Raw genomic sequence first — 16,517 nt, 5'->3', positions numbered from 1 at the left:
CTTTGCAGGCATAAGTCTGAGGGGGTCCGGGAAGGTAGATTGAGGCCAGGAAGGAAGGCAGGATATTGGCAGAGCTGCCAATGCTAAGTTGCCCCCTTAACGGCCTCAACATTCCCCCACCCTAGTCAGCCAAGGTGCCTTTTATCCTTAAGAGAGAAGTGGCTCAAGATGTTTGGCTGATCAGCCCAAAAATATATGGTACGCCTTCCGCAACATATATATTCATTGTTCTGTCATTGTCTGGAGAATTCAGATAATGACAGAGATTACAATTCATCAGTGGAACAGCAATGTAAAGAACACAAAATTAAGTTCTAAAATTTATTTACGAGCATACGATTCTTACAAGGCTAGAATTTAACTCAAATTTTGATCAAGGTCTCCTCCTCTGGTCCTGCTACTGTTTGCTGTAAGGACCAACACACAGGCCAACACACATTTTGCTTCCTCAAATATTACACCAATTCCTGGGTATATTTGGGGTGCTGATTCCAAAAATGACTTTTGTTTTGCCCTAACATCTAGTTTTGGAGACACGGCATAGCCTCTTCAGTGAATTCAAGCAGCTTCCTCATGAGGAAGTCTACACCATAGCTTCCTCATAAGGAAGCTGCTTGAACCATTCCCTAATGAGGCTATACTATATCTCCAAAACAAGACGTGATAGGGCAAAACGGATGACATTTTTGGAATTGGCACCCCAAATTCATATCAAACCACCATAAAGTTTGGGGAAAAAACTTTTCTGACCCTCAATTTTGTAGGCCTGTGTAACATAATGTTTCAAAGATAACTACTGATCAAAGTTTTCAGCATTTGAAATACTGAAATAAGCTGCATATATGAGTCATAGGTACTGTATTGACTGCAATCAATTCAAAAATTGTTTTGTTTTTTTTAAAAAGAATTACCCATAGTACTGTATATTTCCTTGCCAAAAAAATGGAGCTGAAAGGTCCAGCAATGCAAAGTTATCCCCTGTCGGTCTGACTGGTATGATTCCTTTAAATTTCTTGGAAAGTCTCAGGATTTCATTTAAAGTTGCTCCTATTGAAAAGAAAAGATCTTTAAAGGTCTTTCAGTATTTTGTATACTTAGCTCACCACCATTATCCATGCACTTGTAAAAGGTGGAAAACAGGCACATATTTCATACTATACGTACAAGAACAGACACATGTGAGGACAGATGCTATGAACCAGGGGTGCCCAAACCCCGGCCCTGTGTCCACTTGCGGCCCTTGAGGACTCCCAATGCAACCCTCAGGGAGACCCCAGCCTCCAATGAGCCTCTGGCCCTCCGGAAACTTGCTGGAGTCTGCACTGGCCCGATGCAACTGCTCTCAGCATGTTTGACCTCTCTCGTTAGCTGTGAGATGAGGGCTCCCTCCACCGCTTGCTGTTTCATGTCTGTGACGCAGTAGTGGCAGCGAAGAAAAGGTCAGCCTTGCTTTGTGCAAGGCCTTTTATAGGCCTTGAGCTATTGCAAGACCTTCATTCATTCATGTAAGTTCCACCTCTAGTATATTCATTTATGTAAACTTGTGTAAATTTATTCAAATTTTCAATGTAAAATTAATTATTTCTTTCCTCGGCCCCCAACACAGTGTCAGAGAGATGATGTGGCCTTCCTGCTGAAAACTTTGGACACCCCTGCTATGGACAATGTTGGAAAGCCACTTCCGCTTTGCTCGTCAAACCAGAAGCGGCCGCAGATTCATGTATCCGCAGGGGGTCCTAGAACGGATCCCCCATGGAGAGAAAGGACTGTATTCCATCGAAGATACCAATAGCCATTACGGGAAATGAGGGTTTCAGATCCCCGTCCCATTGGACCCGTAGAGCCAATTGGCAAGCCCTTGAAAATGATATCATTCAAAATACCAATAGCTGCAAGCAGCTTCCCTGTATTTTGGCGGGGGGGGGGGCAAATAACTGGTGTTCCATATCTAACTACAGCAATCATAATTTAACTTTCATTTTCCACATGTTTATGCAGCTTCTGGATTTTCATGTGTTCTAAAAGGATGTACACAAACACATTTTCTATTTGGAAACTCTAATAAAGCTAAGCAGACAAACTGGACACATGAAGTTCTCCTACAGAAAGGCCCCCCCCTCCCAAATCCCAATGGAAGGACTGCAACCTGGCTTGTTAGGCAGCAGAGTTCGTGCCCCGAAACAGACATACGATGTCTAGCTCTATTGGGGGAAGAGGAAAAATAAGACAAAGAAGAAAAGATTCTGTCTTGGCTTTGCAAAAAAATGTTGGAGGAACAAATCATAGATGAGAACTCCAAAGTCCGCCAAGTCATAGGCTTAACTGGAGAGGGATGTAATAATTCTCAGGTTCTCCAGCATTTATGACAAGTTACTGCTTTTCACACTGACTGCAGTTTCATCTATGTGAAAACAGTGACATCCAGAGGACGGCTAAGATGAAAGTACCTGTGCAAGAGAATAACGCGAAAAGTTGTAGGAAAAGAAAGGGATTTCTAACACCATTGAAACTCAGGGACGTGCGGTCAGGGAAGGCAGAAAATAGCGGTTACAAAAAGTAAAATGAATGAACGAACGAACACCCACTGATGTGTGTTATAAGTGTCAGTTCTGTATTATCCCAGTCATTTTTTAATTGTTAAAATTGTCAAATTTGTTAACCTCAGATGTAAATATAGGCAGGGACAAGAGGTGCGGCAGTAATGAGCTCCGTCTCCCCTATGATTAAAGGCACCCTAGAATGCCTTGCAGCACCACAGCAAGTGTCTCCTCAGCCCCTGACCTCATTAAAAGTCACTGCTGGAATTAATGGGGGCAAAAGTTAAGTCATGACTAACTCATCTCTATTGATTTCCACGTGCTTAGTCACAATTCTCTTTCTTTGGATACAACCCTATTCTTTAGCGAGCGAGGAGAACTGCAGATGTTTTAGAAGGCAGGCAAATGGTTTCAAAACAAAAAGGCTCTCAAAGCTAGATTGCGCAAGCTGGTAAAAAGAGAGTCGGCTTCTCACTCACATCTATCACAACAATTCTTTACGCAAATCTCACCCACAACGCCCACTTCAATGTTTAAATTTACATTGACTTCAGAGAATCCAATCAAAGACATCCACCTTGGAATGAAAGTTGCCTACCTGGTTACAGGGCTAGGTCCTTTCTATAAACTGCTGCTGCTTGCTCTTTTACACTTTTTATCTGACGGCTGTTTTTAATAATAATAATAATAATAATAATAATAATAATAATAATAATAATAATAATAATAATAATAATACAGGTATTTATATACCACCTTTCTTGGTCTTTATTCAAGACTTTATTCAAGGCGGTTTACATAGGCAGGCTGATTAAATCCCCGTAGGGATTTTTACAATTGAAAGAAGGTTCTTTCTTTCAAGAACCACAACATTCAGGTGTTTCTCTCTGATCTGGTTTCACATTCTGGCCTTCATCCTCCCACACTCAGAGCAGATGGAACAGCTCAGCTTCAGCTTGTCAGCTGCTTCAAGGTTGCACAGTGCCGGTGGCCTCGAACCGGCGACCTTGTGGATGTTATCTTCAGGCAAATGGAGGCTCTACCCTCTAGACCAGACCTCCTGTTTTTAAGAAGTCTGTTTTTAAGACGGGGCAGTTTTTAAGATGGGGCAGTTAATAACAATAATATATTATGTGGGTTTTCATGGACACATGCACCATCACCATACCAAGCCTTCTTCATTTCTTACTAATCAACGATGCATGAAGTTAGTTTAACATTACACATAAACTGAAGACAAGGGGCACCCCTTTGTGAAGAACATGAATTTCAACATAAAATGTGTGTGTGCTGTAACTGTTTTTTCTAGGGAAGTTTTGCTGACTTAATGGAATCACCTGAGGGTGTAGGTACAGGGTAACAGCTGGAGGTGGATAAAGGCCCTCAGGATTATAGCATATTACTGAAGCACTTCATCAAAAATATTAGCTGCAATTTAATTTGCTTACCTTCGATCAGAATCAAACTGCCTTCTGGCTCTTGAAGCAGTTCATTGTGTTTTGCAAAATGAACGGTGACGCAGCGCTGTTCAAGGTTTTCAGCATCCCACACAACGGACTCACAGAAGGACAAGCGTACACCCGGATTCGCAGGTGCAGCGGAAGCCTCTCGTAAAATTGAATCCAGCTCAGCAGAACCTGGAACTTCTTGCCTGAAAAGCAAACGATTGCCGGAGGTGAACACTACCAGCCTGCTGAAAACAATCCTGTGGGCTGAGAATGTGACACTTTAATATATGAGACAACAAAGTACTGAGACTATGACAGTTACACTTATCTTGCATGCATGTTTGACACAAAGTAACTGGCAAAAGCACGCCACAGCAGTTTGCATACCGTTTAACGGTACCAAAACATATGGGGCATATTACACTGAAGGGGGGAAACAGACTCAACAGGGCACATTTCCATAAGGGACATGAGGCAGTGGTGTCAAACTTAAGGCCCGCAGGTCAGATGCGGCCCGCGGAAGATCTTTCTCCAGTCCTCAGGCTCCAGAATCACCATCAGCATACCTCACAGCGCCGTCACACTCTTCAGTCAGAAGTTACAAGGGGACAATTACATGGTGGTTACTAATGCACAGGTCTACATACATCTAACAGGGCATCTGCAAGGTGCTGACACTGTACCCGGAAGACACTTCAGCACCTTTTAAGGATGCGATATAAAACAACAAGAGGGAACGAGAGCCAGGACAGTGTTGTGGTTTGGAAGTTGCACTTCGACCTAGAAGACCCAGGTTCAAGTCGCCACTCAGTCATAAAGCTCCCTGGGTGACCTTGGGCAGGCACTCTCAGCCTCACCTACCTCAAAGGGCTGTTGAGAGGACAAAAAAGGAGCTATGCGCACCACCCTGAGCTCCCATATATATATATATATATATATCTGAACACTTACAACAAATGGCACTGAGGACAATGGAGTTTAACAGACTGATGGAGCTTCTTGGGTTCAAATCTTCGCAGCTTCGCTCGGACGCGATACTGCTGTGGGATTGTGCTATTCAAAATAGTGCCCAGAGCCGTCACATCAAAATGCTGGTGGTCTGTGAGCACTGCAAAGAAGTGGAAAGACAAGAAATATTTAGGACAACGTGAACAAATGGGAAGGCGAGAGGGGAGATTAGAGGAGTACGTTTCCTATTAACGTAACCTTTGCTATTGAGTCCACATTTCGTAATTTATCTTACAGTTTTGAAAACACAATCCTGTACACGTCCACTCGGAAGTAAGCCATACCGAGACGCACCCAGAGAAGTATGTATAGGATTGCAGCTAGAGCAGCTATCACCAAAACCCGCGAGCACTGTGTAACAAAAATGCGATCCTGTCCTCCGAAAGAGGTGAAAGCCATGCGGTGACCTGGCGGAATGGTAAGGTCCACTCACAGGGCAGATGGGTTAGTCCAAACCCCGGATCCAGCCCTGGGCCAGGGTTTGGAAGGCCCTGAGCTAGAAGATCATCTGGAATATATATATATACTTCATGTTCGTAAGGTACATTTTTAAAATGTGTCCATGTGTGTCTTGCTCTTTGGCAGTCAGGTAAATTAATGATGGAAATCATACAAGCACTTTCCCTCTCCTATTGCTGGTCCACTTGACAAGCTGTGACAACAACAGTTCATCCCTATCCGGCATGCCTGGAAAACTGCAAAGATTTAATTTTTTTTTAAAAGAAAAACATCTTTGAGGAGCATTTACTTATGCATTATTTATTTTAAACATGCGTAGCCTGCTTTTCTCCTAAGTTCCAAGGCATCCTATGATACACAAGATTAAAAACAAAAACACATCAATTAATAAGTATGTTTACAGCAGCAAGGCAACAAATACTGAGGGAGAAGGAAGGGCTTAAAAAAAAATACAGGTTAAGTTTCCCTTACGCAGAACTCTGAAATCCTCAGTATTCCAAAATCCAAAACTTCTTCTGAGAGCCAAGAAACTTTTTCTCTCTCAATAAGAATGACATTTCCCATGCGCAACCATGCGCTGCGAGGGTCAGACAGGAATGAATTGGATGGGGGGGCATTTCTAATCCTCCTCATCCTCTCCCCCTTGCCGTCTGCCGTGCAGCTGCTTATGTGTCAGGAGAGGGAGTGCCAGAGAACGAGCTGTGCGGGCCAACAGAGCGGCCTTCCCTGGGCAGCATGAGGCTGCAGCGAAAGGTGGAAGGAAGGTGTACTGGAAGGTAGAGTTGGCCAACCCTCAGGAGGCAGCTGATGGGCCAGGCGAGGGCCAGGGTTGAGGGGAAGGGGGGGATAGAAATGAGGGTGTCATCGTGTGGGGGGGGGGAGTCAAGGCTGCCACTGAATGCAGGGGTGCGGAGGCAGAGAGGGGCAGAAAATTAAACCTGGGAAGGAAGACTTTCAATTTACACTGACAAACAAGCAAAGAAGATGCCAACCACATGACAGGAGTTCCACAAAGTAAGGGCCACCACTAAGAAGGCCTTCTTCACACAGGTTGCTACACAACAAATTTCTGAAGGTGGCAGACTTTGGAAGAGGGTGTCCCTAAAAGTTCTTATACAACGAGCAGAGATTCACATTGAAGAAGATGGTTCTTAAGATACCTTAGACAGGGGTCCCAAAGTGTGTGTCGCAGTGCCTGCCATGGGATGTCCCCAACGGCTCCTCTACCTGTTCAGAGATTTTCAACCTTTTTCATCTCACGGCACACTAACAAGGCATTAAAATTTATCAAGGCACAACATGAGGTTTTTGACAATTGACAAGGCACACTGTGCTGTCAGTGGGAGGGTGCATATTCCCAATCAGCCGTACTAATGACCTTCCCCCAATTTTCTGTGGCACACCTGTGAACCATTCGTGGCACACTAATGTGTCACGGCGCAGTGGCTGAAAATGGCTACCCTAGATGCTGTCATCTTGGATCTTGCAAGATTCTGTGAGATCCAAGATGGCATCAGGCTAATCTCACATGATCTCACAAAATCTCGCAAGATTTGGGTGCCACTATCTTAGATCTCACAAGATGCGATGAGATTTTGTGAGGTCCAAGATGCCAGTGCTCTGCTGAGCTGGGAAGAAGAGGCTGTCACAACCCACATAGGTTTGGGAACCACTGCCTTAGATCAAAGCTCTTTAGGGCTTTAAAGATCATTAGAACAGTTGCATGCATTTTACAAATTAAAGTCCACACATTTCCAGCCTAGCTTCCTACCTGTAACAGATAACTGTTGGCATCTCTCTAAACAGGATCCTACTTAGGAAAAGAAAAAGGGAATTAATTTTGCATCACTTATCACATTTTCACATGAACAAAAGCATATAGCAGAAATAGGTATCAACATGCCATTGTGACTGCCAAAACAAAGATTGAAATATTATGTCTCAAGTTGACACGTTGTAAAAACAGATGAACAAAATCTAAAAGGGCTCATAGATTTGAGTAACCAATATCCAGTTATTTTGATAGTTTATGGCATATCTGCTTCTTTCTTTTTAGATCTGAGAGGTTGCACTTCATATGTAGGTGGCCCAGTTCTTTAAAAAGAAGCTATGTGGCCTCCAAGAACCTGAGATTAGGTTTTAAAGCTTTTATTTTCAGCTTAAATTTCAGTTCAGCAGCTTACATTCTTAGGGTGCTTTTCTTACTTGGAGATGGCAGAAAGTTTAGAAAGCAAAATTCGCTTATGTTTGGCTCCTCTTACCAGTAATTTTTTTTGTGCTGCAAGGTCTAACAAAACTAAAAACTTGTAGAATGGGATATATGCCTCAACGTTTCTAAAATTTCCTGAATGGGGTGGCACCAGGGTGAGCTAGATTGGGCACTGACCAAGGCCTCATGCCTATTGTGGATCCACCTGCTTACTGAATCCCCCAGTACCAGTGACATGGATTGGCCAAGAGACTGGCCATCAACAAATGAGAGTGCTCTCCAGAGGCCTCTGTGTCAGCAATTTTCAAGGTTTTTCATCCCATGGCTAAAGTGACTATCTCTATGGTTGTCGCCTCTGGTGATGTCACTTGCGTCTTCTGGAAGACTCTTTCGGGTTCTGTGGCTCTGTTTCTAGGGCAACTGTCTAGAGTAAGGCAATGCCTGTCCCTCTTCCTCTGATGGGTCCTTAGATTCTAAGGAGCTGGTGGGGGGAAAAGGGACAGACAATTCATTGCTACAGATAGTTGTCCTAGAAACAGAGCCACAGAACCTGGGTTTACATCACAGGTTCAAGTCATGATAGGGATGTGCAAGCTCCTGATTTTAGAAGTGGAATGCCTCAGAATGCCAGATGTATGGAGGGCGCCAAGACACAGGTTGTGTCTTGCTGTCTTTTGTGCTTCCTAAAGCATTTGGTGGGCCGCTGTGAGATATAGGAAGCTGGACTAGATGGGCCTTTGGCCTGATCCGGCGGGGCTGTTCCTATGTTAACCTGGAAGAGTTTCCTCAAGCTATTTTCAACAGCTGTGCTCAAAACTCCCACTGCGCACCTGTGGACCTTTCATGGCACACCAGTGTTGAAAATCAATGCTCTAGGGAATACTCCCATTGGCTGGTGTGAAAGCAGAATCTGTCACCACCACGAGTTTTGCTCCGTTTGCCGATGAAGAGGGCGGAAGGAACTTTTGCTTGCCACCACCACTGCTGGCGAGTGTAGAATGTGTGTGCAAGGACCCCATAGGCTGGGAGAAGAGCACTGTTCTGTTTTGCCAAATTTATGCAGGGGATGAACAGAGTGGATAGGGAGATGCTCTTTACACTCTCACATAACACCAGAACCAGGGGACACCCACTCAAATTGAGTGTTGGGAGAGTTAGAACAGACAAAAGAAAATATTTCTTTACTCAGCATGTGGCTGGTCTGTGGAACTCTTTGCCACAGGATGTGGTGATGGCGACTGGCCTGGACGCCTTTAAAAGGGGATTGGACAAGTTTCTGGAGGAAAAATCCATTACGGGGTACAAGCCATGATGTGTATGCGCAACCTCCTGATTTTAGAAATGGGTTATGTCAGAATGCCCGATGCAAGGAAGGGCACCCGGATGAGGTCTCTTGTTATCTGGTGTGCTCCCTGGGGCATTTGGTGGGCCGCTGTGAGATACAGGAAGCTGGACTAGATGGGCCTATGGCCTGATCCAGTGGGGCTGTTCTTATGTTCTTATGCCACAGGATTCCAAGAGCCAGCATGGCTCTTTAAATACTTTTAGTTAGCTTTATGACAGAGAGAGAAAAGTAAGCAACTCTAAAAAAAACAACATGGAGAATTATATACCTGCAAGGAAAAGAGGATTTTTAAAAAGCATTCTTACATGTAAGGTAAGCGCTTTCTTCTTCAGGAGGAGGAAAGTTGTCAGAACACTCTGCCAAATCTACAGAGTCCAGAAATCTGAAAGTGAAAAATCTTTTTTAAAGAAATAAGCAAACAAACTCTGAAGTGCAGTCACAGTTCTCTTTATAAGCTAAACCAGGGGTGCTCAATAGGTGGATCGCAATCTACCGGTAGATCGCGAGGCAAAATGAGTAGATCGCGGAGTGCCGACCCCCCCCTTCAGGTGCCTCTGGGAGGAAACGCCGGGAGTAAGGCCCATTGTACTCAATGGGGCTTACTCCCAGGTAAGTGTGGCTAGGATTGCAGCCTCACAGCCTAATCCTAGGCATGTCTAGTCAGGAGTAAGTCCTGTTATACTCAGTGGGGCTCAAGGTACACCAACATACATTGTACATATAAATGTTATATGTTATGATGGCGCGAACATTGTAAAAAAAACTCTGGTAGATCTCTGGGCCTTGCTGGGTTTCAAAGTAGCTCTAGAGCCAAAAAAGTGTGAGCACCCCTGCGCTAAACCATGATCTGCGAATCTGCGAGGGGAAGTACTTTTTACCTGTAACACACTTGTTACCTGCAACCCGATCTCGCTTTCTGCCAATACTGTGCTGGTGCACTCAGGGAGGGGCTCAGTGCAGCTATGAGCATGCAGGTGGGTGACAGAGGTTGCAGAAGGAGGAGGAGAAGAGAAAATGGCTTCTTCCCAAGTAGAAGGCAGCACCAGGGCCATGTAGGGGAGGGGGGAGAGGAGGAGATGCCTATGTAGTATACAGCTAAAGGGGTAGTGGTTGGGGTCAGTGGTGTAGCTGGAGGGGGGGACAGAGCACTCAGGCTGGCAGCGAGGTGGGCAAGCGGCCCCTCCCTTTGGAGCCATTCCCGGCAGGGGGAGCAAAACGGAGCCATACGGCTCCGTTTTGCTCCCCCTGCCGGGAATGGCTCCAAAGGGAGGGGCCGCTTGCCTGCCTCGTTGAGGCTCCCTGCCAGCCTGAGTGCTCCACCCCCCTCCAGCTATGCCACCAGTTGCGGTAAACACATCCAGCCACTTAACACTCCTCGTTTTTTAGAAAGTTGTCTGGACAATTTTTTTACTGACGCTGCAACTGCCCTTGAGACAACTACATTTTCGCTCACACCACCCTGAGCTCCTTGGAGGAAGGGTAGTATAAAAACGTGAAAAATAAAAACAAACACTATTTACTCACGCTTTCAATTGTTTGACGTCTGTGTTACTTTCTGGGAGGACTGAAATCCCGCGGCCGTACCCGGTGCCACCATGAAGATGGAACTGTACATATGAAACATCAGGCTTCCCTTCAGGGCTCTGGGTTTTTGCATGTAAACTGTATATTCTAATAAAGCTTCCAACCTTAAAAACAGAAAATTAATAGGAGAACTGTTATGTTTGTCTAGAACAGGGATGGGCAAACATACGGGCAGGTGGGACACATCATCTCTCTGACACTGTGTCGGAGCAGGGAAAGAAAATCAATTCAGATGTCAAATTTGAATTAATTTATCAATCAATCAAACCTTTATTAGGCATAAAAATTAACACATAATATCTCTAAACAATCCAATATATAGATATATGTTAAAAAAGCAAATAAAGATAAAGGTTAAAACACAACAATTTACTTGCGCGGTAACTCCAGGTTGCTTAGGACCAACAGATTAGCCCTCTTCAAGTTACTCGGGTGTAAAAATTTCGCAACTGGAAGGGTCACGAGTTTAGAATCTCCCGCCAACAAAAATTGTAGGCAAACATTCTCAGAAAGACCTTTTTTAGTTCTTAATAATGGGAGAAGGTACTGATCTCTAGGCACTTGATTGCCAACACAGTGCAAAACAATGTATAAAAGAGAGTCTACCTCTCTAAGGCCACAGTTACAGATTCGTTCTTCCTTTGGGGCATTCCTAAACCTGCCAAGTAGGTCTTTAGAAGGCAACACATTGCAGCGAGCTAATTTTTTTTTTATACTAAAATTGAATAAATTTACATAAATGAGTGGACAGCTGGCAACCTTCAGTCTCGAAAGACTATGGTATAAGCCTACAGCACCCGGTATTCCCAGGCGGTCTCCCATCCAAGTACTAACCAGGTCTGACCCTGCTTAGCTTCCAAGATCAGATGAGATCAGGCATCTGCAGGGTAAGCCTTACCTTCAAATGAGTAGAGATGGAACTTATATGAATGAATGAATTTTACTGAGCTTATTTATAATACACATGAGAACTATAATACAGGCATATAATACAGGCACGCAGGCATGAATTGATGCACTTGGGACAATTATGGATGTGCTTTTTTGCCAGGCATGCAGCCAGAAAAGTGAAGGGGGGGGGTTATAAATAATTACTAGGAACACACCTCCAGTCTGGGCACACAATTCCTGAGCACACACCTTCAACACAAAACTTAGTCGCAGGCCAGTGCGGGCTCCAACTGCTCAGACAGGCCAGAGACTCACTGGAGACTGGGGGCTCCTTGTGGACTGAACTGGGAGTCCCTGAAAGCTGCAAATAGCCCCCAGAGTGGGGTTTGCCCACTCCTCATCTAGAAGAATCCTGCCTACTCTAGATTACTGATGGATGCCTCCCTCCCATCACTCATCTTATTTCCAAGTCAAACTGAATGCAGCTACTTCTATAGCTTTTACAACACAGAAAAAGGAAGTGTAAGTGTTACATGGTGCACTGAGATTTCTGATAACTGGCCTTATGAAATGATCCAATTGGCTAAGGGGCTAAGTAATTGTTCTTAATTAGAACTGGATCTAATGTGTAAAAACTGCAAGAGAGGGAGTTCCGGCTGGACATCAGGGAGAAATGCTTGATGGTCAGGGCGATTCAGCAGTGGAACAGATTGCCAAGGGAGGTAGTAGATTCTCCCTTATTGGAGACTTTCAATCAGAGGCTTAACAGACACTTAAGAGGATTTCCTTCTACCTTTGGGGGGTGGGGGGTTGGACTGGAAGACTGGATGAAACTCTGGGATAATGGTGAAGTTTTATAAAATTAAAGTTGCAAACTTAAAAACACACTTTCTAGGGAGTTAGCTCCACCAAACACAACATAATTTACTTCTGAGTAAACATGTGTATGATCAGGCTATCAAAGAATTTACAAGCATTGGCAGGAAATCAATGTGAATGATATAAAATATTATTAGCAATAGCAATAATATATTATTGCAACAAAGGAAAAAAAATTACTCACATTTTACTCTTGTTAAACTAACAATTTTATGCATATTTCTAAACAGGCAAAAGATAATGTAATCAGATTTTAAAAAAAAATGTTAATATTCACAACCTCATAGCATAGCTGCTCAATGAGGGCAAAGTCAGCCACAAAAACAAAATGTGCAATTAACAATATTTTCCTCTGGATGGCAGCACTGTATGCCATTATCTTGCTGACTTGTGTCTAGCCAGTTCCAATCATGAGTATGCACAAATATCATTTTTTAAAAAGGGGGAGGATCATGACACTTTAATGGTTTAAAAATTTGTCATGTTGCTGGATCCAAAGAATTATGAACAGAAAGAAAACGGCCACTAGCACAAAAAATGCTTGCACAAGGACCAGCAAGAGACTGGTATAAAGCACAGAAGTTTTAGAATTTAACAGGTCTTGTGGATGAGCATCTTTGGACTTAGTTTCACTAAGGGGAAATGCTTCCTGGAGCATTTGTTGAGCTCCATATTCAACCCATCATGACATTTATGGTGGTCCAACGTTCCCCTTTGCCTGGCTGAGACATGGGCACCTACTTGCGAGTAAATGCTCGTGCATGGCTTAGTTTCACTTTCCATAGGGCTCAATGCATTTCCCCTGTCAGTTTCGCAACCCACCAAAAATCAGGCCACAACTCACAGTTTGGGAACCACCGGACTAAGCGCTACATCACTGTAATGATGTCAAGTGCAGGGAGGCAAAGTGGGAGAGGAACTTACCTGCTTGTACATATGACAATAAACCATGTGCGCTGGTTTCCAACCTGTTGTCTGTGGACCACTTTTCAGGGTCTCATGGACCATGAGACCCTGAAAAGTGGTCCATGAGGTCTCAGGAAAAAGAATCACCTTTGATCACTTCCAGTGTCTTGCCAAGCAAGCAATCTCTTGCAGACCACAAAAGAGAGCAGGGAACAAACTGCCCACAGTCACTGAAGTGTCAGCTGTGGCTGTGGGCGGTCCATTCTCCGTCCTTTTTGATAGTCCGTGGGGGAACACTTGGGAGACGCTCCACCAGAGAGGGTGAAGACCAGACTACCCACAGCCACATGTTTTGTTGTTGGCAACCTTCAGTCTCGAAAGACTATGGTATCGCGCTCTGAATGGTGGTTCTGGAACTGCAACAGCGTCTAGTGTGGCTGAAAAGGCCGATTCGGGAGTGACAATCCCTTCCACACCGGGAGCAAGTGCAGTCTGTCCCTGGTCTGTCTCCCTGGCTATGGGCCTTCCTTCTTTGCCTCAGACTGTTGGCCAAGTGTCTCTTCAAACTGGGAAAGGCCATGCTGCACAGCCTGCCTCCAAGCGGGCCGCTCAGAGGCCAAGGTTTCCCACTTGTTGAGGCCCACTCCTAAGGCCTTCAGATCCCTCTTGCAGATGTCCTTGTATCGCAGCTGTGGTCTACCTGTAGGGTGCTTTCCTTGCACGAGTTCTCCATAGAGGAGATCCTTTGGGATCATGACAATTCCAATTTTGCCTCAGTGGTCTGCAAGCTCCTAAAGGTTGGGAACTACTGGTTTAGCACTACATCTGAACTGGTCAAAGGGTCACACCTTTTAACAATGCTATAGACTTAAAAAATAAAATAAAATCCAATACTTGTGCTAAAGCTGGTTTGAAATATGCACTTGATTTCTCATCCTACATGGTAGACCCCTCCCTTTTTTTTAGTTTGGCAGTATTTCTTGTCAGTCAATTTTTAATAACTATACCGTTGAAACAAACAAACAAAAAATCACACTCCTATTCATAAAACGTAATTACAGTGTCTGGATTCTGGGAAGCAAACAGATTTTAAAAAAATATTGCTTCATAAATGATCCCACTGAGAAACGCTACAATTGCCATGGGAATGTTCCTCACCTCACTTCTGTGTGGCGGCATAGCTATGGGGGGGTAGGAGGTGCCACACAGGAGTGAGGTACCACAATGCGCTGTGTAAGTGGCCTCTGCTAGTTGCTACTGGAGCCATTCCAGGTGGCTCCATCCCTGTCCGGAATGGCTCCATCCCTGCGTGTTGCCATCCCTGTCCGGAATGGCTCCAATGGCAAGTGAGAGGGGCCACTTACATGGCGCACTGTGGAACCTGCAGTACTTATTATGCCACCCCCCCATAGTTATGCCACTATTCCTGTGTCCAAAGGCTTCTGAATTTGACCCTGGAGTCTCTTGCAAAACATTGGTGTGAACATGCTACCAGGAACACTTACAGCCAAATCCTAAGCTACCTGACGCCCAGAGGAGCTATGGCACCAAAACAGCTATTGCTGCATCCTATGTGCACCTCAGGGTAAGGGGACATTCTTCCTCTTTCCCCGGGTAAGGGCACAGGCCCCACAATGGGGTTACTTGTCTGTACTTGCTACTTTGTGGGGCAGACAACTAACTGCCTCAAGCCCTGAGGCTTGAGATACAGTAGCTGCTAATTACCCTGCAAAGAGCTCAGCTCCTGCAGTTTGCAAGGATGTGTAAATATAGGGAGATAACTGTTTCAGGGTACAATCCTAACCCACTTTTCAGCACTGACCTAAGGACAAGGCAGCTCATAAGTAAGGAAACAAACATTCCCTTACCTTGAGGAGGCCTCCGTGAGTGCCCCCCAACTGTAGGATGCAGCACATGTCCCATTGGCACCGCTATGCCAGTGCTGGAAAGTGGATTAGGATTTGGGCTTCAGTGTCTTTTTTTTTTCCTGATTATTACTTATGAATAAATAAAATATTTCTTTCTAGATCTCCCTTTTTAAAAGTCTGGTAAATCTACGTGGGTTCCGACAGTGTCATTTTAAAAAGTGGGTCTCAGTGCTTACAAGTTTGTGAACCGCTGCTCTAATGTCTAGCATTTGTTAGAGCCCATTATGAGTGCAATACTTGGAATGTAACAAATGCATGACCCCAAAATATGTAATATGATCTGAAGTGAAAACACAGTTATTTGCGGGCATGCAGCGGGCTACCTAATTTTGTCAGTAGCAAATAAAAAGGCAGCTATAATTTATCATTCCGGTAGTACAGGGTGACCAAAAAAAAAAATAGAAACCACAAATCTTTGAATAAAACTGTTAATTTTAATTTTTCTTCTTTTTTATTTCAGGGTATACAAGTCGACTTTGTGCAAATATTGGAACAATAATCTTCCCCAATATGTCTTGGTCAACCAAGGAAAAGACATTTTGGACATTACTGGACCTTTGTAGGATTTAATAAAATTTTTATGCGTTCTGTTTTTTGGGGGGTCACCCTGTATGTAATTCCAGTAGTATGTAAGTAGGAATTAAAGTGTTGCATTACATCCAAGGGGAAAAAAAAATACTGCACATTAGGTAAACTGTGGCTGGAAACCAACTAAAGTGCACTAAAACCAGCCAAAAGACAAGACAGAATTGCGGAGGCTTCTGTTACCTTCAACGATCTTGCCAGCTGCACATGGTTATCGTAAACGGCGATGTCCACTGTCAGATTCCGCAGCTGACGGATGAGGACCCCATCTCCCTCAAGGTCATCTTCGTTCACTAGCACTCTCCCAGGTGGGAAGGGACATTTTGTGCCATCCCAGACCTGCCGTGAATCAACATTCATTAACTTGTTGGCACTGTTCATCTCAAGATTATACCATTTTCATATCCCAGATCAAAGCTATGATTTTAAGCTCATTGGCTTAGAAGTACACACATACATGACGCTTCCTTAAAGCCAGTCAAACTACTGGTCCATCTAACTCAGGATTACAGCGGGCCTTCCTGAGTGCTTGGAATCTGCAGATTTGAATATATGCAGGTGCCAGGCCCGTGGATAGAGTCTCAAAGACCCCCTTGTGGTCTTTGGCCTCAAAGACCCTTTCCAGCTGTGTCCGGGAGAGCCTTCTGGGGCATAGGGAGGTCGCACACAGTCTCCCCGTGCCTCAGAAGGCCTCCAGTTTGTCAGAGAGCCCCCACCCGTGGATTTCACTAGCCACAG

General features: G+C 44.4%; 1 protein-coding gene across 1 annotated transcript in view; it reads right to left on the bottom strand.

Annotated features, from left to right (window-relative positions):
* The window catches only part of POT1 (protection of telomeres 1), a 67,998-nt gene that overhangs the window by 11,257 nt on the left and 40,224 nt on the right, over positions 1-16,517 (bottom strand). Inside the window, exons 9-15 of the mRNA XM_066633548.1 lie at positions 15,963-16,118; positions 10,531-10,694; positions 9,312-9,388; positions 7,224-7,265; positions 4,937-5,093; positions 3,986-4,188; positions 912-1,047 (exon numbers count right to left, since the gene is read on the bottom strand). Of these exons, the coding sequence (XP_066489645.1) occupies positions 912-1,047; positions 3,986-4,188; positions 4,937-5,093; positions 7,224-7,265; positions 9,312-9,388; positions 10,531-10,694; positions 15,963-16,118 (935 nt within the window). The remainder of the gene's footprint in view (positions 1-911; positions 1,048-3,985; positions 4,189-4,936; positions 5,094-7,223; positions 7,266-9,311; positions 9,389-10,530; positions 10,695-15,962; positions 16,119-16,517) is intronic.

The sequence above is a fragment of the Tiliqua scincoides genome, chromosome 7, assembly GCF_035046505.1.
Source record: "Tiliqua scincoides isolate rTilSci1 chromosome 7, rTilSci1.hap2, whole genome shotgun sequence".
Taxonomy (NCBI): Eukaryota; Metazoa; Chordata; class Lepidosauria; order Squamata; family Scincidae; genus Tiliqua; species Tiliqua scincoides.
Note: the sequence above shows the minus strand (reverse complement) of the source record. Positions and strands in the feature narration are given on the sequence as shown.